The 21,921-nt window shown below is 52.6% G+C and overlaps 1 protein-coding gene across 1 annotated transcript in view; it reads left to right on the forward strand.

The window, feature by feature from the left end:
- Positions 1–3,966: 3,966 nt before the first annotated feature.
- PSD (pleckstrin and Sec7 domain containing) overlaps positions 3,967–21,921 on the forward strand; it is a 42,172-nt gene continuing 24,217 nt past the window's right edge. The window contains exons 1-9 of the mRNA XM_056849501.1: positions 3,967–4,911; positions 5,023–5,125; positions 7,417–7,894; positions 9,971–10,402; positions 13,407–13,607; positions 14,039–14,119; positions 18,842–18,954; positions 20,196–20,254; positions 20,809–20,898. Of these exons, the coding sequence (XP_056705479.1) occupies positions 3,967–4,911; positions 5,023–5,125; positions 7,417–7,894; positions 9,971–10,402; positions 13,407–13,607; positions 14,039–14,119; positions 18,842–18,954; positions 20,196–20,254; positions 20,809–20,898 (2,502 nt within the window). The remainder of the gene's footprint in view (positions 4,912–5,022; positions 5,126–7,416; positions 7,895–9,970; positions 10,403–13,406; positions 13,608–14,038; positions 14,120–18,841; positions 18,955–20,195; positions 20,255–20,808; positions 20,899–21,921) is intronic.

Here is a 21,921-nt window from a genome sequence, read left to right on the forward strand (position 1 = left end):
GGAATAGTCTTTGCACATTATTCCTTGATAATATCTCTAGTTTCCACCCATCGTTCTTCAGGTTTACATTCACTTGAACTCAGTAATGCAGATCTGTTCCTTACATGGTCTTTAAACTCTTCCGGAATATTGCTTAGATTGTATTTTGGTGCTATGAATGTTTTGGTATTTTTCTTAAGCTTTATCTTGATTTTCGATATTAACAATTCATGATCTGAACTGCAGTCGGCTCCTGGTCTTGTTCTGGCCGAGAGAATAGAGCTTCTCCATCTTCTGCTTCCAATTATATAATCTATTTGATTTCTATACTGGCCGTCTGGTGATGTCCATGTATACAATCGTCTCTTTGGTTGCCTGAAACATGTGTTTGCAATGAACAGATTGTTGTCTTCACAGAATTCTACGAGGCGTTCTCCTGCTTCATTCATTCATTGGCATGCTAGTTAAACGAATTTGAGTTACAAATTCCAGGTTGGGGAAATTCCTGAAGAATTGGGGTTAGAGCATGGGGAAGGGAGGAAGCTCAACAGGGACATGATCATACCAGACAGCCCTCACTCCAAAACTGCCATTTTCTCCAGGGCAACTGATCTCTGTAGTCTGGAGATCAATTGTAATTCCAAGGGATCTCCAGGCCACACCTGGAGGTTGGCAACCCTAATCAGGGTCAAAGCCTCATCTGTTGCCACTGTAAGCTTGCCGGGGGGGGGGGGTTGCACAGGGGCCTGTGATGCTGGCCAGAGCACAATTTGTGATTCTGGTTATAAGGGCTGACACACCTAGAGTTGCCAACTCCCATGTGGGGCCTCTCAGCCTCCTGGAATTACATCTGATCTCCGGCCCTGCCCTACACACAGGGTTGCCAGGTTGGGCAGTTCCTGGAGATTTTGGGGGTGGAGCCTAGGAAGGTTGAGGTTTGGGGAGGGAGGGGACCTCAGCAGGGTATAATGTCAGAGAGTCCACTCTCCAAAGCTGGCATTTTCTCCAGGGGAACTGATCTCTCTAGTCTGAAGATCAGCTGTAATGCCAGGAGATCTCCAGGCCCCACCTGGAGGATGGCAACCCTGGAATGAAGGGCTTATTAGAGACCTGCCTTTAGAAAGCATGCTACTAGAGCCGCAGTCATCAGGAGGAGACACTTTTGCTCTTGCCTGCCCTTCTGTTCCCTACTAGAGAGTGTGCCGCCCTTGGCTTCTCTGCCCGTCCTGTTGATGAACTTTCTGCCCCACGAGCAATCACAGACTTTGACTTAATCCCCACTGTGACTCGTCTTGTGTCAGGGGCTGCCTCTTAGCGACCGACATGCTCCCAAGCGCCCTCTTTGCCAGATGCTGCCAAAGCCCATTACCTCTATCCCATAATCTCCTACTCTTTTTGCGCTGAGCGATGAGTGTAATTGGTCCTTGTCCTCACTTTTAACAAAGCCTCTTTATATGCCGGCGGTTTCTTATGGTTTCTTCTGCCCTGGTAGCCTGCCGGGGGTCTTGGATTTTGGGTTGCAGCATGACTGGGGGACGGATCTTGGGCCCCATCCACTGAACGTTTCTCCAACCCAGGCCTGCTGAAATGGGAGCTGCTCAAGACGTCTGCTCTGGACCCACTAATGATGGATTGGGCCCTTGTTAATTATTGAGAGGGGGAGGTGCCATTTAATTTACCATCCAAAGCTCCAAATTGTGTACGGCCATCTTTCCTTGAGGATATTCTCTAAATGGCCACTTCCTGCCTCATCTTTTCCTAGGTGCAGAAGATGACCTCTCTAACAGCTTCCCATACCATATATTTGAGGTTAAGTCAATATGCTGCTGTACTTTGCACATGGTGGGGTGCCACTTCCCCCACCCGGCCCACTTGGGAATTCTCTGAGTATTTCACTTGCTGTTTTTTTCTTTATAGAGATTCTCATATCAAATAGTTTTGTTGCAGTGACTTTTCAAACATAAGGCAGTTTCCCCCTTTCGTTGTATTCTCTGCGCATTAACTTCTGAGCTGATGTTCTCATTCCACCATCACCACCCAACTCAAGACACAGCCTGCAGAGTTTCGTTTTGGCGATTTAGCCATGTGTCTCATGCCAGAAATGGGATGATTTGGGAGTTGCTTGATGCAATTCTTAGGGCTGCTGCCCACAATAGCCTATTCTGTGTAGGAAAAAGTGTGGGACCAGTGCAGGGATTGGATATGAGTGTCACATAAACCATGAACTCCGCCCATGTGTGAGATCCCCCTTCATGTTTCTACTGTCTCTGGCTGAGTGGGATGAGGATTTGCCTTTTCATGTAAATCTCCTCACGTTTGAAATCCGGTAGCTCCCTCTTGACCTGAGTCACATTTGGTACCTATGTTTAGGACACCATTCTCTGTTGAAAGTGACCTCTGACTGCATCTGTTTCCAAGGCAGCGAGGGAAGGTCCAAGCACGCTTGCATATGTTGTCTCCCTTAAATATTGAGTTATTTGAAGTGCATGTCCATGGGAGACGGTTCCCGGGATGCTGCTTGGCCAGCCAGAGTCTTAGAGGATGTTCAGGGGTGATGCGGCTCCTTCTTCCCAAGGAGCGGCAACTTCTGTTTCTCTTGGGCTTGCAAGGAGACTACACCCCCCACCATAAAATATCATGGAAAACGTGCACTTTTCATCAGATTTCGCTGCCCATTTTGTCCAAAAACCCCAACAATTTTCCTAGTAGTAGTACCAGTAGGAGGAAAAATAAATACGGCATGAGGACCACCAGAGTATTCTTTCTCAGCTGGGTCTAATAAATGCTCAGGAGGTAAAAGCAATTTCTGCAGGGTGGGAAATGGTGCCCCCCACCCCCACCCTGGTCCTGTGCCCTGGCCCCAGTCCAAACCAGGGGGGCCTGGTGGGTGCTTTTTACCCTTAAAAACACATCTCAGGAGACTCGACTGTGGACTTTGTGCAGCTGTCCAGATGTGCCCTTGGAGGCCCAACTCACAGGTAGTTCTTTGGCCCACTCAGCGTGATGCTGACCTTCAGGAAGAAATGACGGCGTGGCCATAATTGTGTGTACCCCACTGCACACAACATCAACACCCCTGCCGCCGTGTCTCCAGCCAAGGACCCCCAGCCAGCTCCCCTGCTTCAGCTGTTGCTGTCCAAGGGGGCGACAGCCAGCGAGGGGTGGGTGGGCACCGCTGCTCAGATCTCGCTTCTAGGCTGCCAGGAGGGAAGGATGCAGCCCCTGTTGCTTTTGCCTCCCTGGGCAGCAAAGAGCCAGGCACTCTCCGGCCCTTCCCTCCCTTCCCCGTAACCCCAGCACGGGAGAGGATTCCCTGGCTGTGCCTGCGGCCCTCTGCACGTGCCAGGAGGCTTGGTGACAGGGGGGTGGGGTGGAGGTGGCAAGAACAAAGCAGCACTGGGGGTGGTTTCCGGTCGGGTTTGGTTTTTCTTTTTTGTCATTCACGTCATGGAGTGTTTGTGCCGCCCATCTTTCTCCAGCCCTTTCAGAGTAGCACTTGTCACTTCTGTCTTCCTCGTGTCCTTCCAACAACCCTGAGAGAGAGTAGCTAGCTGAAGGTCGCACGGTGAGCGCGTTGTGGTCGAGAGAAAGGTCCTAATGGCACTTAAGATCCCCTCCGGGAGGGGCGAAAAGTGAGGGCTGGAGTCCCTGGAGAAAGTGATCTCTCTACAGCAGAAGTTCAGCCTGGATGGGGAAAGGGGATGCAGAACGTGAGCTATAGCCTAGGACCCAATGGAAGCCCGCAGGGTCGTATGTACGGAGGCCATTTCTAGACAGCTGCAGCGTCAGGCCAGTCCGTGCTCTGCCCTCTTCCTCTGTCTCAGGGTGACTGACCTCGGACCTTCCGCTCTCTGTTTCAGGGCCGCGTAAGGGAGCTGCCGCCGCTGCCACATCCGTTGGGCTCTTCGTCTGAGCAGTGTCTGGGAAGCGCCTTCTCCTTGCTCTTCCCCTCCCGGCTTCAGTGCTGAGCCCTTCCCTTCCTCCAGGATGTCTCAGGCAGGGGCCGTGGTGTGCTTCCGCCCGGAGGGAGACCGTTCCATGTCCCCTCAGCACTTCCCTCGAGCGCTGGAGAGGAGGCCGTGGCTGTCGCCGTCCAAGAACGTGGACCTGGCTGCCGGCAGCCCTCAGCACTGCCTCACGCCCAACCTCAACGCCGGCCGGCTCCACCTCCTCCGCAAGGGCCTGACCCCGCAAGGCAGGTGGTCCCAGCTAGGCATGTACAACAGCACCGGCTCCCTCGCCCACAGAGTGACCGAGACAGGGTGCCTGGGCAACGGCGGCTGCCCCGGCTCGGGGAGAGTGACGGCCCCCTGCACCCCGCTGAGGGGCAGGCCTCCGCCTTCGCTGTGCTCCCCGGGCAGCCGCACCCCCTTGGTGGCCCCGGTCCCTGGCGGGCAAAGTTCCGTGGTGACCTTCCGCTTCATCGAGAAGGCCAGCGTGAAAACCCTCAACGGCCTCCCCTTGGCAGAGGCCAAGAGCGGGGGCCTGGGGTTGGGGGAAGCCCTCGCCAGCGGCCCCAGCAAGCAGGGGAACTGTTGCCCCACCGTCCCGAAGCAGCCACGTTCTCCACAGCACAATGTCACCACGTCCCCGAAGCCTGCCTCTCGAGATGCGATCAAGGACCCTGGGTCAAGGACAGGCGGCTGCAGCTTGGCCGGTCCCAACCCCACGGGCAAGCCGGCCCCACTGACCCTCGGCAGCCAAGGCCAGGACCACTTGAGCCACAAGCTGAATCTGGAGACCTCTGCTTCCGACCCTCTCCTGACCGGAAGCAAGTTCCTGCCGAGCGCACCCTCCTCCCTGAGCCTGGGCCACGGAAGCCCTCACCCTCTCAAGGCCCAGTGCCTCTCCAGCTCCCTCGCCAATGGCATGAGCAGCCCTTCCAAGGATATCTTGGTGCTCCGGAGGAGCCCGCAGCTTGGGGAATGCCAGGTACTGCGCGGAAAGAGCTGCCCCCCCTTCCTTGCCCGGGATGTGGCCTCCTGTGCCCATTCCAGACACCCCTGACCAAGCATCTTCCTCTCTCTCTCTCTCTTTCTACAGGGAAGCCCGTGGGCATATTCCCTTGAGAGCTCTGCTCACGCGCAGCGCATAGCCAAGGCCAAGTGGGAATTCTTCTATGGCTCACTGGACCCTCTTGAGGCAGGTAATGAACTTGTTGCTAGAACTGGGGGCGGGGGCGGGGAGCATCTCCACCTTGGACAAGCAGCGTCTTGTTAGGATTCACCAGCCCAAAGCTGTGTTTTGAGGTGCCGTGCCATTGGAGGCCGGGTAAAGGAAGGGGCTTTCCCCATTCAGGCCGTGCCAGAACTGGAGGCTCTGCAGTGTTCAGGTAGCAGGCTAAACATTCAGACCAGTGTCCGTTCGTGGACAGCCGGGTTGAGCATGATATCCTGAAAATCAGGAAGGAAGGATGGAGACAAAGAAAAAAAAATCAAATGCGCAACTGTGGAAAGAGATGCATTTTGCTTCTGGGGATGATTTTTTAAAAATTTAACCCCACTTTTCTACCTAAACGGGACCCAAAGTGGTTGGTTTCAGTGTTCTCTCTCCCACCACATCATCCTCACAACAATGCGAGACGCTGTGGCAGGGCCCCGGGTGTGTGTGTGTGGGGGGAGAGCTAAGGTAAGAGAGGGGGGTTGAGGGTTTTTTGCTGCCATGGCTGCTGTGGGGCTGGGCATTCTGGCCTTTGCCTTTCTGCGTGGGGGTGCTCCAACCACGTTCCCAAGGTCCCCACTTGATCCTTTTTTGGGGGAGGGGGGAATCCTACCCAGTTCTCCTGGATACAGAAATTACAGGGATGAGCATGGTATAACTATCCAGCTGAAGCAATTCCCAACTGTGTTAGTTTCCGTAGAAGGGTGGCGCGCATTTGAATCTGTCCTGCTGAACTCCACTGAAATTAACCCAGTTGGGAATTGCTTCCATTGGGGCTTAAATGATTCCCTTTGGGCGGATCACGGCCAGGTGTGCTTCACATTAAGCTCAAGAGCCTGGGGGGGGTGCGCGGAGAAGGTTGGAAGGGTTTTCCCTCAGCGTTTCTGAGCACCAGCCATTTCTCCTGGGCCATGTTCCAGGAACAGCCAGTACAATCTTCACTTCCTTTTCGGGCTCCAAGACATGGTGTCTGACCTGAGGTGTTTACTTGTGAGCAAGTGAGTAGCCTGCAGGCTGGGATCCCTGCTGGCAGTTAGATGTGCTGGGGTGGATCCAACCATCCCCCAAGGAGTCTTCCCCCAGCAGAAGGAGCCTCCCCCTGCCCAACTTAAGCAGCTCTTCCTTCCAGTGGAGTTTGGTTGCAGGAAGGCTTCCAGCGTTACTCAGTGGAGTGGGAGGGGGGCTCCCGTAGGACCCACCCTGCTGACCAGGAAGGAAAAAGCAGGAGAGTCAGTTGGAAGCCGTTCTTCTCCAGTATCTCCTTGTGAGGAACAGGGTGGTGGGTGGTGGTGGTGAGATCCTTCTATAGCATTCTTGCATTGCTGCTTCTTCCTCAGCTTGGTTGCTAGACTTCACCCTTCCCAAGATTAGTACAGGAACATAATAACAGGGCTCAGAGGGATAAACTCCAGAGCATTTGCTTGTGTATGTGTGTGGGGGGGGGGTCAAAGAAAGAAGTGGGCTAGCCTGAACAGAACTGGGTCACGGGGAAACTGAGAGGCGTTGCAAGTTGAATAGACTGCTCAATATTCTCCACGTCTCATAAGCAGAGAGGAGTTCCAGCCCCGGCCCGGCCGTGTTTTGCTCCCTTCCTTCTGGCAGTGGAAGGTCCTGGGGGGGGGGGGGGCTTTAAGTTCCCTTTGCAACATTTCCTTTCTTTCCCATTGTGCCAGCAAGGGCAATCTACAAGGGGATGTGTGGTAAAACAAGTCCTGCAAGCTTCCCTGTTTGACCCAGGTGAGGAAAGGATTGGATCGGTCAGGTCCCAAGTTGCCAGACCCCAGTGAGGGTCTTTCCTCTTCTAGCCTAATTCTGCCACCGGCACAAGAAAATGAAAAAAAAAAAAACCAAACCCAACCTTTTCACCTGCTGTCCCCACTGCTGGCACTGTCAGTACATAAGAGGGCTGTAGATTTATCCCTTCTTGAAATTAAGCTCTCTGAGATATTTAAGAGTTATCCTGTTGTTGTCTTAGAAAGCTGTTTCTGGCTGCCCTTGAGGTTTTAAGATCATCCAATTTTAAAACTGATGCTGTTTTGAATTATTATTATTATTTTCATTTTAGTTTGGTGTTTGCTGATGTTCTTACCTTGTCGCTTTTTGGCGTTATAAGCCTCCACAGAAACAAAGCTGGAAATGTGGGGTGCAAACATTTCCGACGGAGTGCCACGCATGTAAGGCAAAGCCTCAGCCTCCTTTAGGGCTTCCCAGGGGACAGGGGGGCTTTGTGTGTAACCGGGGTGTGTGTGTGTGTGTGTGTGTGTGTGTTTGTTCCAGGGATGCTCTCTCAGAAGGCGCCTCTTCCCCAGTCTCCAGTCCTCGAGAAATGCAGCCACCCAACACAGCCAAAGCAAGCACGGATGGGGCCCGAGCACAGCTTGTGCCACGTGGAGGTGGAAATCGAGATGGCGCCTTCAGGAAGTCCAAAGCCGGGAAACTGTGAAACGGGAATAATCCGCAGGACAGTCAAGTATTCTGAGACCGACCTGGACTCAGTTCCCTTGAGGTGCTACCACGAGACCAACATTGACGACATCTTGGCGGAGAAGGACGAAGTGGATTCAGCCATCGAGAGTCAGAAGGACAGCGAGAGCAATCATAGTTTCACGGGGACCGCGGGGAAAGGGAACGTTGTCCCGGGGGACCCTTTTATTCAGCACAATCGGGAGGACGACGATGACAAGTGTTTGAGAAATGGGATACGGGTCAATGAAGAGGATGAGGTGTTTGAAGCCACCCAGCAGCCAGCAGAGAGGTGAGGGGAGCCTCTAGCGTGCTCCATGCCTTGCACCACATTTGCAGTGAGCAGCGCGGCCTGTTTTGCAGTGTGGCCCAGAGAGCTGGCAAAAGCCGCGAGGCTTTCCTGGGATAATGGTTCGTTCCTGGTAAGTCCAGCCAGGCCCAGCCAGTGGTCATCTGGGAAATGTCAGCCGTCTGGCGTGTGTGGCAATAGTGTACGTTTTGTGTGGTGGGCGACGTACAGCGATGGTCTTGATAATTCTGTGGCACTACCCAGCATGGCAGAGTGGTTAGGAGCGGCGGACTCTAATCTGGAGAACCAAGTTCGATTCCCCCCACTCCTCCACAGGAATGGCAGACTCTAATCTGGAGAACCGGGTTTGACTCCCCACTCCTTCACATGAAGCCTGCTGGGTGACCTTGGGCTAGTCACAGTTCTCTCCAAACTCATTAAGCCCCACCTACCTCACAAGGTGCCTGTTGTGGGGAGGGGAAGGGAAGCCGATTGTAAGCCGGTTTGAGACTCCTTAAAAGGTAGAGAAAAGAGGGCTGGAAAAATCTACTCTTCTTAATATTATTTTTATTTTATTAGATTTGTATCCCACCATTTGCCCATGACAGTCGGTTATTGGGCTGTCAGAGCTCTGTGGGACTAAATACTCTGCACGCGCACTCTAGCTGCTCCCAGTTCTCCAGCAGGAATATTTCTGAAGTCTTTCCTGTCACCTCCGTTTCAGGTCTCTGTTATATAACCTCTTAGTGTCCATCAGTAAGACAAGCAACAACAAAAAAGCCAGTCCTTGCTCCAGTTTAAATCGAAATTTAATGGGTGATGACAACCAAGCGAGGGGACGAAAGGAAGAGTTCTATTTGCTTCATCTATACCCCATCTTTCTCCCCAGGGGGCACCTAGGGCAGATTCTCCTCTGCCCCATTTTATCCTCACAACAACCCAGTAAAGTCAGTTCGGTTGAGAGTGCGTGACTGGCCCAAAGGTCGCCCAGAGATCTTCCATGACGCAGTCGGGATTCAAACCTGGGTCTCCCAGATCCTGGTCCGACACTCTGACCACCACTCCACGCTGGCTGGAAATGCAGATCGCAGAAACTCGGCTCTAAAGTGCTGAAGTTTTAGGCAAACATTGCGTGGAGCCAGTTTACGCAGATTTCCAATCTCATGACAAATCTAGGTGAGGACGTGTGTGTGTGTGTGGGGGGGGTCTCTCTTCCCTCTCTTGGCCTTCCTCCTCCTCCTCCCACTCTTCTGCTGATGCTAAAAGGAGGAGGGGGAATTTCTTGCCCATTGGGGTGGGCAACATAGCCTAATGCAGCCAGCATTCTGGAGATCCCCTTCCCAGCCAGAGAAGAAGGGAAGTGCTTCAGGGACCATTTTCTTCACCATTGAGGCCACCTGTTTGCTGGCTGAGGGGAGGATATCAATTGAATGAGACAGACATTGACTCTGGCCCTACACATTTGATATGGGAAGCTGCCCAGACTGGCTGTGTACAGAAAGGGTGACCCCCCCACACACACACACACCCTCACACCAGCTTCCCTTTCTTGGGAATGCAGCCTGAATTTCCCAATGGAAACTAGACTCACACAGTGGTCATCTTTTTTTGGTGGTGGGGAGGAACAACTAATGCATAATGAGCCGCGACCTGGATGGCCCCAGGCTAGCCCAATCTCATCAGATCTCAGAAGCTAAGCAAGGTTGGCCCAGGTTAGTACTTGGATGGGAGAAGAAGAAGAAAAACCCACACCAAGGAAGTCTAGGGCCTCTACACAGATGCAGGCAACGGCAAACCACCTCTGGATGCCCCTTGCTGTGAAAACCCTACGGGGCCACTGAGTCAGCCATGGCTTAATGGCACTTTTCACTAATGCATAATATAACGAATTATTCCCCTTCTGGAAGTGGGGGGGGGCGGGCGCAGGGACGCTGGTCAGCGGGGCAGACAGGACAGCCCGGAGATGCCTCTTCTGGGTAAGAGTGGAGGAGGAAGGGTGTGACTGTTGAGAAGCTTCACTTCTCCCTCTCTCTCTCCCCCCCTCTCTCTCCCCCTCTGGTGTGACACCCTCGGGACCAGGGACAGAGATGCCCCAGGCGGGCTGCTGAAGTCCCCGGGGCCGTTCCTGCTGGGCCACAGCCTGTCCAAAGACGGCATGGATTCATTCAGCAAGCACTTTGAGAGCATCATGGAGTCCCACCGAGCCAAAGGCACCTCCTACACCAGCCTGGACTCCATCGACATCCTCTCCTCTCCTGTCCACACCCACAGTGGCACTTGCTTCACCTTTGACCTCCCTACCTTTACCCTGGGAATGCAAGAGCAAATCCGAGACAGTGCCAAGCTCATAGAGCAGAACTTTGCCCCTCTGGCCCTCCTGGAGCCAGACTCGGGGACGAGTTCTGCCACGGACGCCCCCTGGACCGAGAGGGAAGACGACCCCCCGCCAGGCCAGAAGAGCCCCTGCCCCTCCGCGGACAGCTTGGGGGTCCCCCTGGCCTCCATCCTCAGGTGAGTGGAAGGAGCCGCCTCCCGCTGGGATGTTCCTGGGACCGTGTCATCACCTGGTTGCTGAAGAGCTTCACCCTACCTGTGGTGGAGGTCAGTCTTTGACCTCTGTGGTGGGGCAGAAGCACAATGTGTGGGGGATGTGGCAGCAGCAGCCCCCCCCCCCCCCCGCCATCCTTCTCGGGAATAGCTGCCTTGCAAAGCTAGCAAGACAGATAAGAGCATCGTGCGAATGAGAGGAGAATCAATGCGGTGTGTGTAGGTGCATCTGGTCTCTATGTGCTGCTCCTCAGGTGGTGTGCGTGGCGGGGGCGTTTCTGTCTCCCTGTGTGCCCGCCCTCGGCATCACACCCTGCCCTGAACCCCAAAGCCCTCTTTCATCAGGGGTGGCCAAGAAAGGAGGCGAAGACACGGACGCCTCCTCCTAGGAAATGCTGTTCCTGTCTGTATGCTGGATTGAGCCACAGGGGCCACACATGGGTTTTTTGGTGCCAGCCCTAAATGCAGCAGCCCCCCCCCCCGAGGCCCAGGCTTGAACAGTGGATGGCTTATGGCTATGGAGAGGTGACCTAGGCAGTGTTTCTCGCCTTGACTGCAGGGTCCGCAGGTAGATGGGGAAAGAAGCTGGGGCAGAGGACACACGCGGAGGGGGAGAAAGGAGCAAGAGGCATAGAACCATACAGTTGGAAGGGACCGCCAGGGTCATCTAGTCCAACCCCCTGCACAACGCAGGAAACTCACAACTACCTCCCCCCCACACACACACACACCCAGTGACCCCTACTCCATGCCCAGAAGATGGCCAAGATGTCCTCCCTCTCATGAACTGCCTGAATGGCATGAATAGCCATGCACACTCTGGTGTAGGGTTGCCAGTCTCCAGGTCCTATCTGGAGATCTCCTGCTATTACAACTGATCTCTAGCCGATAGAGATCAGTTCCCCTGGAGAAAATGGCCACTTTGGCAATTGGACTCTATGGCATTGATGTCCCTCCCCTCCCCAAACTCCGCTCTCCTCAGGCTCCACCCCCAAAAAGAGGGACCCGGCAACCCTACTCTGCCGTGACCCCGCCTGCAGCCTCCCACACCTCCTTTGCTCTCCCAGGGCTTACGTGGGTGCCAGCCAGTGCCGCTGTGTACAGTTGGGGGAAATGCGGCAATGTGGAAGCAAAGCCTGTCCCCCCCCTCTCTTGAGGCTGGGCTTGCCAACACCTGGGACTTTGCGCCACCCCCTAACACACAGCACGGTCCTCTGTGGTGCCGTTGACCTGAGTGGGCCACAATCGGCGCAGTTTGTCATACTGATGGGGCGTGTTGCCAAACAGAGTCTCCTAACCGGAGCCAGCTTGTGCTGGCCGCTTCTGCCTACCTTAGCAGCGGGTACTATGGCAACAAGAGGCATGCGAAAGGAGGAGGAGGAGGAGGAGGAGGAGGAGTGCCTGGCAACGAGGAGGCTCTGGCGGCAGCAGGGCCTGCGTCCTCATAGGGCCCTTGGGGAGGGGGCCACAGAGCTGAGCTGAATTCGAGTGCCTGCTCGGGAGGAGCAGGAGAAAGAAGCCCAAGGGGGTGGCAGGGGGGGCGGGGAAGGAGACCCTGGCAAGCTGCAGGGTGGGACTGATCGAGTTGGCCTGTTCCTTTTGTTCAGCGTGCAACCGCCCTTCCCACTTAGGGTTGCCAACCTCCAGGTGGTGGCTGGAGATCTCCTGCTATTGCAACTGATCTCCAAGTGACAGAGATTGGTTCACCTGGAGAAAATGGCCACTTTGGCAATTGAACTCTATGGCCTTGGTCCCTCCCCGCCCCAAACCCCGTCCTCCCCGGGCTCCACCCCAAGAATCTCCAGGTATTTCCCATCCTGGAGCTGGCAAGTTTCAAGTATTCTGCCACCGACTTATGGAAGGGCCCCCTTAGTCGACATGGCTAGTAACCACCCATGAACTTCCATGACTCCATATCACTATGTCCCTGCCAGTCACTGGCGGGAATTTAAAGACCCATTTCTTTTTGTCTGACCTGAATCGACTTCTTGTCAATGTAATTAGGAGGCCCCAAGTTTCCACCTACTTCTTCCACCCCGTGCGTACGTTTATCCCCCCCCTCCCCAATTCATTTCTGTAAAGGAGAGAGCTGGAGCGTCTCCTGCTCCAGCCCCTTCGAACTGTGGAGCACCTCAGGGGGTGTCCTTAGGCCTCCTCCCTGCTTGCCCCTGGTCGTGTGTAGTGTAGAGCACATATAAAGAACGTGCGAATTAAGGCGTGGGGTCCCGTCTCACCCAGGCCTCAGCCTGTTCCTGTAAAGAACGATTGAGATCAGAACCAGATTTTGATACAGTGCTGGGGCCGGGGGGGGGGGGCTCCAGGGAGGGAGAGAAAAGCCCCCCCGCCCCCACCCCCCGCTGAGCTACGGAGTCTTCTGGTTTTAAGACCCATTGAATCTGGGAGCCCCCTTTGCAGCCAGAGCCGAGGAGGCCCCCTCCTTATTAGCAACACCGGAGAGCAACCCAGGGGCTGAAAATTCTGGGTTCAGCAAGGGCTTACATATAGTTGCCTTTATTTGTTTAAACATTTATATCCTGCCTTGCCTCTTGGTTCATAAGTGGCATACAATGACAATTAAAACATCCCCAGCTAAAAGTCAAATATCGTTTGCCAACAAGGAGAGGGGAGATTTTGCCTAAAAGGTGCTAACTTGGAGCGACGGCTTGCAGGTTCCCTTGAAGCAATTTTGTTCCTGGGAGTCAGTGGACTCTCAGGAACAGGGGGGCAGAGTGGGGGGGGGGAGGTTTGCAGTGGGAAGGGGGAATCAGCGGAAATGGCCACCCCCTCTTTTGCAACCAGAACTGCTGTACAACCGTGGGTGTCTGGATCCTCTTGGGCTTGCCCGTGAACCGATGTCCCTGGCATGACTTGAGGCCTTCTCCATGGAAGGTGGGGGGGGGGTCATAGGCCGCGGAGGTGCCACGTTGTCTCCTGTGCGTGTGTGTGTGTGTGTTTCCCTTGTTCCCAGCGAGCACCCGCTCAGCCAGCTGGTCTCCGACTCAGACTCCGAAATGGACAGCACCGAGCAGCTGGCCCTGGGCAGCACGGACACCCTCTCCAACGGGCACAAGGCGGACCTGGAGGCTGCCAAACGCCTGGCGAAGAGGCTGTACAATCTGGACGGCTTCAAGAAGGCAGACGTGGCCCGCCACCTGGGGAAGAAGTACGTGTGGGTATTAGGAGAAGAGGCTGCTCCCCCCCCCATTAACCCCCTCCCCTGTGACCGGGGCGGCCTGCTTCCCTCACCTGGAACCACCCTGAGGAGAAGGATGGCAGATAAGACCTGCAGGCGTTGTCTCGCGTGCCCATGCTGCTTTCCCTCTAGCCTGAGGGGAACATTTGCATGAACCAGCGCAGTCCTGATGCGTGGGACCACCAGAGAGTAACGCTCCCCTTCCCAAAGGAGGCAGGCAAACAGCTCCTCCCTCCAAGACCGCCGGCACCTCCGCTGGCTTGATCTTGTGGCTTGCTGCCCGAGTCCCGTCTTGCCGTGGGGTTCCCCCTTCATCTCTTCTCCTCCGTTTTAACCCCCCCCCCTTATGAAGTGGTGCAGGTTTTCTTTCTCTTTTTAAAAAGAGGTATTTTCTCTCTCCCTTCCAGTAACGATTTCAGTAAGATGGTTGCTGGGGAGTACCTGAAGTTCTTTGAGTTCACGGGCCTGAGTCTGGACCAGGCGCTCAGGTGAGTGCTGTTGCCGGGGGGGCGGGGAGGAGAGGGGCCGTCTCTGGAACTGCTCCAGGTGGGGAGAGTTGAATGGAGTGTAGGATCAGTATTGCAGGGTCAGTAGAAAAGAGCCGGAGTCCAGCAGCCCCTTAAAGACTAACAAAATTTCTGACAGGGTATTGAGCTTTCCTGAGCCACAGCTCACTTCTTTGGATACTGCAGGATCGTGGAACTGTTTGCAGTACTTACCTCTCGGGATACAATTGCCTTTTTAAAATGCTATATTTTCATGTTGTTCCGTGTGCAGCACAGCCGGGCAGCGCCAGCCCTTGGCGGGCTCCCCTACGTGGCTTGTGGAATGCATTCCGGGGGACGGGGGAGAGGGACACAAGTTGGGCTGGCTTCTTTGAGCCTGTGTGCAGGCGATGCTTTTTTGAATCATAGAATCATAGAGTCGGAAGGGACCACCAGGGAGGACATTGTTTTGAAGCAATGTGGTTGCACCAGTAACATTTGGGTAAAGGAAAATCCAGACTCTGCAGCAGGGAGCCCAGCACATAAACCATGGTTTAAAGCTACTTTTTAAGGCGAATGTCTCCCAGGTGCAGTTCTGATTAGATTAGTTGCAGTTTTCATTACAGCATGGTGTAGTGGTTAGGAGTGGCGGGCTCTAAACTGGAGAACCAGGTTTGTTTCCCCACTTCTCCACATGAGCGGTGGACTCATTCATTCAAACCTTTATTGGCATAGATCTCCCAAGTACATCAATCAGTCATTAAAATACAGTATATAAATGATAAAATATCAATAAAATAGTTAAACTCTGTAATTCTTGAGGTGCTATTTAGTTCATTTAATAGTGCTTAGCTCTGTGGGGGCGGGGGAGCTTGGGCGCAGCGCTCCTAGGGAGGTTTCCAGGAATCGTGCTCCCATCAGTGTTATATGTGCGCACGCCCCTGTCCCTTAATAGGGTAGCGCACTTAGCCCACATCTGTTTGGGCTAGACTATCTTTGAGTAATGGTAGCAGAAATTTCTCTCACAGGAGCGCATGAACCTCGCAGTGTAGTAGGACACGGGCTACCGATTCGGGTTGTCTCTTTGTACAAACACAGAGTCTCTCTTCATAAGGAGTTGTGGTGTATCTGCCTCTAGTCATAGCTGTCGGGGAGTAGGTTTAAGCGAGGGCCACAGCATAAACTGGCGTCTTCGCATTGGAGAGGTCAAATTTGAGAATTAGTCTGGTAGCTTGTCTCGAACTGGGTAAATGCCAAAATACAGTGGTGAACATGTTCTTACAGCATTAGAATATACAGATTGACTTTCAATATCTAAAATCCTTTGTTTTAGCACGTTAAAACCTTGAACTTCATTTAAGAGAAAAAGGGACTCAAAGGGAACTCCTATTGATTTGATTTTCTGAACAATACGCGCTCTCCAAGCTGACTGGAAACTGTCGGAGAGCATTTGCCAAACCAGACGTGCCTCTGTGGCTCAGAAATGCAAGCGGGGCCAGAATTTAAATATACACAACCATGCCTTAGACACAAAGAGATTTAATCCCAGCTCTAGACATGGCACTGGGTAGGCGACACATTTAGGGATACCTAGTAGCTGCCTCACAAAGTGTGATTCAGGTTTCTCAATAGATTTAATATTCCCTGTTCCCCAAATGGGGATCCCATATAGGAGTTGAGGGAGCAGCTTTACCTTGAAAACATGGATGGCTGCTGGCACAAATTGCCCTCCTTGGGAGTGAAAAAAAACTTAAGCAATGTGCCTGTCTTGCATTTAAGCATATTTTGAGCCTGCTTCATCTGCATTGTCCAATTAAGATTAAATTGAAAGTTGATACCTAGTAACCTAAATGACTTTACCTGTTCAATTGAATTTCCATTTACTGTCCAAGACATGGGGTGCCAGATCTTCAAGAAGACCATTACCTTAGTTTTCTCGTAATTGATTTTTAGACTGTTCTCTAAGCAGAAGGTTGCAAAAACTTGCAAGAGATGGTTGAGACCTATTTTGGTTACGAGTGGTGGTCTCTAATCTGGTGGACCGGGTTGGTTTCCCTGCTCCTACGCATGAAGCCAGCTGGGTGACCTTGGGCTAGTCGCAGTTCTCTCTGAACTCTCTCAGTCCCACCTACCTCACAAGGGAGAGGAAGGGAAGGCGATTGTCAGCCAGTTTGAATCTCCTTAAAAGGTAGAGGAAATCAAACCAGCTCTTCTTCTGGACTGGAAGGTGGTTTGCATAGGATTGCCGTGAAGCTCTTTAAACAAAGGCAATAGCAGGCGTTCATCTTTCCTGAGGCAAAGGTTTTTTTTTTAGCCTTTCCTTTTTTTTTCCCCTTTCTGAAAACTACTCTTCTAATCAAGTGTGCCATCACACACTTCCACAGGGGAGAATCCAGAGGGTATTTCAAGCATGCCAAACTCTCCTCTTGCAAGCGAGGGTGCGTCCACGTTAGCCTGGAATAGGCATCCTCTGTTCACTCCATTTTTTGTGGGGAAACCAGATGATATTGTCAGCCTGCTGCGCTCCAGTGTGTTTTCTGTTTTGTTTTTTCCATCTTTTTCAGACCTGTGGCTAGGGCTATTTCCCAGCCACCCCTCCTAGCTTAGGGTACAATCGCAGCTCCTGCTTTCCACCTGCCTCCCTTTAAACCCTCCATTTTCTTCTGCTTCTCCTGATGTAATTAATTGCTTCCTGTTGGCTCCCCCCTGCATTCCTGAATGGATCCGTTTCTTTCCTCTGGAGGGAAAACTGTTAAAGCATTTCATTGTGTGCTCATTAATATTTCAATTTTTAAAACGATTATAATGTTGTAGTTGTGCAGTTATGGTAGCAATTAAAAAAATAAACAACTTTGGCTGAAAAGGGGAAATGAGTAATTAAAACCTCCCTTCCTCCAGGGAATTGATTAAGAATCAGCTCAGGAGCACTGGGGGGGGGGGGCAGCATCACAAGTGAGCAGGACATAATTTATTGATTAAGAGGTGGAAAGAGGTGGGAAATCCAAATGTCCAAAGGGGCCATTATGATGGAGAATCAGGACCTTTGCTGAATGGGCCTTACTTCCAAGTAAACATAATGGTAGGACCTTGCCCTTGAGGTGGGCTTTGTCCCCTAAGTGCCGGGGGAAGCTTGTTTCCAGTTCTGGTTGCGGCCAAGTATGGAAAAAGCTGGGCTGAAGAGGGCTGGTGGGAAGCAGTAATCTTGGGGTGGGGGGTGGGGGAGCATCCATCCATCCGTAGAGGACATTGAGCATGTGTACATGGAACATCTCCAAAATAAATGTATTATATAGTTAGTGTATAACATTTGATCATCAATCCAGTAGCACCTTAGAGACCAGCACTGGAGGGACTACACTGGAGGGGAAGGGTCCGTGGCTCAGTGGCAGAGCATCTGCTTGGCATGCAGAAGATCCCAGGTTTAATCCCCAGCACCTCCAGTTAAAGGGACTAGGCAGGTAGGTGATGTGAAAGACCCCTGGCCGAGACCCTGGAGAGCTGCTGCCGGTCTGAGTAGACAGTACTGACTTTGATGGACCAAGGGGGGGTCTGGTTCAGTATTAAAGCAGCTTCATGTCTTCAATGTGTCCTCAGTCTTGTGTGGATCTGGGGCAGCTGGACCCTTTTCTTCACCCTTCTCTGTACCGCTGGGAAAAGGGCTTGGTGTGGAAGCAGCCCCAAAGTTTTACTGAGCTTTGGCTTCACCAGGCATGCCCTGGAAGTTTATGTTTGGTGCTCCCAGTCATTTTTTATGGTGGGGTACAATCCTCTGAGAGTCAGAGCTCCCCTATAACAAACTAATTAGTACCTGGGAATGCCAGTCAATAGGCAAACGGCGTCCTGTTGGACTCTTAAGTAAGGTGCCAGGTGGCCAAACTTCCCATTGGCAACCCTTCTTGCCTGCCGCCACTTGGATTGGTTGTGGGGGGGAAATGCTGGCATCGCATGTGGCATAACATCACTTCCAGGAAAAAACATGGAAGTGGCATCACGTCACTCTAGGAATCACTGGAAACCATGGTTTTACCACAGAGTTGCTGGTGATTCCTCAAGCAACATGACATCACTTTTGGATTTTCCTAGAAGTAACGTCATAGTGTATGTGATGCTGTGCCCCCCATGTCTCCGCCCCCCAAGCTCCCACCAGTTACCAAGCATAGCAGCCCTAACTCTAAGCCACTGCCCGAAAGGTCTAAGGTGAGGGGTCAGATGGGCCCAAATTATTTTCTCTGCTAACTTTGAACCATTATGATCCACTACGTCGGAGTCCCACAAGCTTTGTATGGGTCAGGAACGGCCAGACCCCTTTTCTCTGTCTTTTCTATACTTCCGGGAAAAGGTCTTGGTGTGGAAGCAGCCCCAAAGTTTTCTTGAACTTTGGCCTCACTGAACCCATGCACTGGGAGCTCCAAGACATTTTTCACGCTACATTTCCTTGCATGATTTGAATCGGAGAAAAGTCCAGCCTTCTCCCTGTGCCGCTAGCTTGACCTCAGGGACACCAGCTGCTTGCTCTACCGAGTTTGCAGAATGACCCCCCCCCTCCATGGCCACCCCTGTGGGGGGCTGCTGGGAGCAGTGCCCGCCCCACCCAGTAGGTAGATCCGGCAGAGATCACCGGACTCTCAGGCCCGTGGGCTGCTCTGGCATTTCGGCCTCTGCATCCAGATGCAAAAAGGTAATAAGACTGCAGACATGACAACCACCTCTTCCTTTCACTTCCAGGTCCTTTCTGAAGGCGCTGGCCCTCATGGGTGAGACCCAGGAGCGGGAACGAGTCTTGGCTCATTTTTCCCAGCGCTATTATGAATGCAACCCCAAAGCCATCTCTTCTGAGGGTGAGACGCCAGGAGACTGGGGAGGGGGGGAGACGCTTGCCCTCAGCCAGGAGCCAAACGGTTGGTTCTCTGTAGGCGAGGGTGCTGCCCTGCCAGCCAAGCCAGGACCCCCTTCCCTTGGGGGGGATGCATGCTCTGCTTGCTGGAGATGGGCTAGGAGCCGCATGCACTGGGACTGAGCCGTCCACCTCAAGAGAAGCAGCAAAAGCCGGGAGGCTGGGTCTCCAGGGAGCTGCACGGTGGTGTGAAAGGAAGAAGAGGGTGGGCTGCTCCATCTTTTGCTTACCACACATGGCAGCACTGGCCTTGTGGGGAAGGGAATGATGGGGGAGAGCGGGCATAACCCCTTTGCCCACACCCGTTGGTGCATGTGCGCCCTTGGGATAAGGCATCTAAGCACATGAGTGTGCCCCAGGGCCATGCCATAAAAGAAGGGGTAAGGGGAGTGTTGCTGGGGCTCCTCACAGCCGAAATTCATCCATGATAAATTCAATAATGCAGAACGGTTGATTGCTCATTAGCCTTTTAAATGTCCTACATGTCCCCAAGAAGGAAGAGGGAGCATGTTGAAGTTTAGAAACCATGACAAGCACCACAAGACAAATATCTTAATCGGCATAACAAAGTAACAACAAATATATTCACATGTATTTGCATAGATAAGCAATCTGCAGTACTTCATTAATGCAGATCTAAGAATCACATAATAAGTCCCCTATTGGGTTGAAAACCCCCTAAGTACTTTATAGAGGATAACTACGTGGGTCAACAACAGGGAGGGGAGGGGCCATGGCTCAATGGCAGAGCGTTTGTTTGGTGTGCAGAAGGTCCCAGGTTCAAGCCCCAGCACTTCCTAGTCTTAAAGGATCTGGCAGTTGACGACATGAACAACCCCCAGCGGAGACCCTGGAGAGCCGCTGCCAATCTGAGTAGACAATACTGGCCTTGATGGACCAACGTCTGATTCAGTATGAGGCCGCTTCGTGTGTTAATGGTCTACCAGACTCATCCATCTTCCCTTCCAAAGATCCATTGATGTTGGGCCTGGTGTGCAGAGATTCACAGTCTGGTGTATAGGGGTTTTTCTTCCTTCCCCTTTGCTATTCATGCAGAGCTAGTTAGGGAAGGCTTGAGGCTGAAGCCTGGCTCCTGGACAGGGATCAGTAGCATGAGGAACTGCAAACCAGAGGGTGGTTTGGCTGGGGGGGCCTGATGGATGATCTTTCTGGTCTTTGCTGCAGACGGCGTTCACACCCTGACCTGCGCTCTGATGCTGCTAAACACAGACCTTCACGGACACGTAAGTAACCCTCTGGGGTCCGGCTCCCCGCAGCTGCGTTGGAAGCCTATCGCTGAAATGGGTGATGGCAGCGTAGCGCGAGAGAACTTCCTCCTCCCCACACTCCCCTGGGGTGGGATGTGGGGGGTCAGTTTCTACTGAGCTAAGCAAGCTGTAGTGTAGCTGTAGAGGGCTCCCCCCTCTCCACCCACCCCCGGTCCATGTGCAATTCTCTGGAAGCTCCCCTGCGCACCAGATGCCCCAGCAAAATGCTGAGGTCAAAGACAAGATAAGAGTGTTAAAATGGGGGGGGGGGAGGAAGAAAATTGGGGCAACTTATCCACGTTGCTTGGCAGAGAGCAGAGAAATAGGGCGGTGGGATCCTAGGAGTCTTGGGGAAAGAAAGACGATTAATAGCAGCCGATGAACCCACATCCTGCGTGGATTTGTCTGGGCCGCTTTGGAAGAGCCCTGGGAAGTCATAGCTGAGCGTTACGCATTTCACCCTGGCCGGGCCCTGCCTCGAGGGTCTGTTTCGGATGACCCTGCCACTCTACTCTTTTTTCCACCCACAGAACATCGGAAAGCGAATGTCCTGCTCAGATTTCATCGGGAACCTAGAAGGACTCAATGGAGGGAGCGATTTCCCCCGGGATCTGCTCAAGGTAAACCCTGTTAGAGCTTGGGCAACTGAGAGGGGTACCGGGAGAGCCTCTGGAACCGGTTCTCATGCCACACAGCCCTTCCGGCTTGGCGTGTCTGGTGTGAAGAAGCAGCCGCCACTCCTCCCTCCCCCCTCCAAAATGCTGTCGCCTAGCACACCGCTTTCCCCCTCCAGGGTATTTCTTTATTCTGAGATCTGGTATGAACTGGCATGCCCAGAAACAGAAGAATCATAGAAACATAGAATCGCAGAGTTGGAAGGAGCCACACAGGCCATCTAGTCCAACCCCCTGCTTAATGCAGGATCAGCCTAGAGCAGTGATGGCGAACCTTTTAGAGACCGAGTGCCCAAACTGCAACCCAAAACCCACTTATTAATCGGCAAGTGCCAATACGGCAATTTAACCTGAATACTGAGGTTTTAGTTTAGAAAAAACAACTCATACATTCACATATTTTGCGTTAAAAGTAAAACACAATATCAGAGCTTTCAATGATACAAACAACTTTTTTATTGAAAGGTAAAAGTTTGCATTTGGCATGCATCTCTCCAGGACTCATCCTCTGCTCGGCCACCAGACATTATTGTACATAAGTAAACAATTAGACTGTGCCTGAACCTCCTCAAGAAGTGCTTGAAACTGTCGACAATTCAGAGAACGAGCCATGATGTAATTCACCATTTTTGTGACATCTTTGAGGACATCGTCACATTTTTTGAACAATCGATGTGATTTTTGCTGTTGTGTTGCATGCTGATAATTTGTCTACCCTTGGCTCATACTTTGTAAGTTTGAGAGCAACACATGCAGCACTCAGGTCATCTGTTAGCCTGTTTCTGGTGTCAGATTTGATACAATTCAAAGCTGAAAACAGCTGCTCACAAGCATAAGATGATCCAAACAAAGTAAGGAAAGCGATCCCAAGTGCTATCCTCAGGAACAGCTCCCTGCCCTCCTCTAAGTGGCAACCCTTCAAACAGAAACATAGAACCATAGAGTTGTAAGGGGCCATAGAGGCCATCT

This window comes from Euleptes europaea, chromosome 5, assembly GCF_029931775.1.
Source record: "Euleptes europaea isolate rEulEur1 chromosome 5, rEulEur1.hap1, whole genome shotgun sequence".
Lineage (NCBI taxonomy): Eukaryota > Metazoa > Chordata > Lepidosauria > Squamata > Sphaerodactylidae > Euleptes > Euleptes europaea.